Source organism: Lipotes vexillifer, unplaced genomic scaffold (genome assembly GCF_000442215.2).
Source record: "Lipotes vexillifer unplaced genomic scaffold, Lipotes_vexillifer_v1.1 scaffold43, whole genome shotgun sequence".
NCBI lineage: Eukaryota > Metazoa > Chordata > Mammalia > Artiodactyla > Lipotidae > Lipotes > Lipotes vexillifer.
In genome coordinates, this window is record NW_006770037.1 from 2390957 (window position 1) to 2392029 (window position 1073).

The 1073-nt window shown below is 59.8% G+C and overlaps 1 protein-coding gene across 3 annotated transcripts in view; it reads left to right on the plus strand.

Moving 5' to 3' along the window:
• Positions 1-486: 486 nt before the first annotated feature.
• CDKN3 (cyclin dependent kinase inhibitor 3) overlaps positions 487-1073 on the plus strand; it is a 20601-nt gene continuing 20014 nt past the window's right edge. For 2 of the 3 annotated variants that reach the window (XM_007445969.1, XM_007445970.1), the window contains exon 1: positions 487-554. In XM_007445969.1, the coding sequence (XP_007446031.1) occupies positions 546-554 (9 nt within the window). In that variant the 5' untranslated portion in view covers positions 487-545. The remainder of the gene's footprint in view (positions 555-1073) is intronic. The other variant, XM_007445971.1, reaches the window with a different exon arrangement.

A 1073-nucleotide genomic window follows, 5' to 3' on the forward strand; every position in this document is an offset into this window, starting at 1 on the left:
GTATTTATATGACTAGATATGACCACAATTATAAAGTCTACAGGATGTGGTGTGTTTTCACAAGATGCTCCAGGTCAATGCTTCCCATCATGCCTTTAAAAAATAATTTAAAAGAACAAACAAAATTCCCTACCCTGGTACCACTTCGGATCCTGCCTCGAGAAAGTACGGCTTTCCAACATCTCCACAGCGCTGTGGCGGCCTTTAGAAGATATCGCTCCGCCCCTCTCCCCGCCCCACCCCGCTCCCAACCGGGGGGAGGAGGGCGCCCTCCCAGCCAATCAACACTCAGCGGGGGCCTCCTCCGGCGCGTGTTTCAAAGGCCCCGTAGGAACCAATGAGTGGTTAGAGGCCGAGCCTGGGCACCGGGGGAGGAGTAAGAAACAGGGGGAGTGTCCGATTGGTTCCAAGAAGAAGCCTCGCCCCACCTCACAGAAGGATGTACCAATGAGCTGAGCTGAGGGGCAGACGGCGCGGGGCGGAGGTTGAGACGCTGGTGCTGCCGGAGGTAGGAGGAGGCCGGTCTGGATGTCTGGCGGCCAGCTATGAAGCCGGTGAGTGGGGACGGGGATTGGAGGAACCGAGCCGCAGGGATGGGAGCGGCCCCGATGCGATTTATTGAGCCCGGGGACAGCCCCAGCCTGGTCGCAACACGACTCGCGCAGTAACCGTCCAGGGAAGGGGACGTGGCGCTTCCCGGGACCTGCGAGAAGGATGGCAGCGAAGGAATAGGGTCGGAGGCGGGCGAGGGGAAGACAGACATTCGCTGTGCGCCTGTTGTGGGCTGTGAGCTGTCGCATGCGGGGTCTCCTAAGCCTCACGACAGCCCTGCCGGAGAGGGCTGAGCCCCGTTTTACGAAGGAACTGAGGCATAGAGAGCTTAAGTGTCTCTGTGCATCATTCAGCCTGATACCCCAGCCCCAGAGCACATCCTGGGATGCCCTGGGCCCCCTGGGGAGCAGTCCTCTCCGCGGACGGGGAAAACTTCCTGAAAGATGATTAACACCCCCCAGCTTGTGGGTGTGCCACCACGGCCACCATTCCACGGGGCCACCTGGCACTGCGTCTCTTTC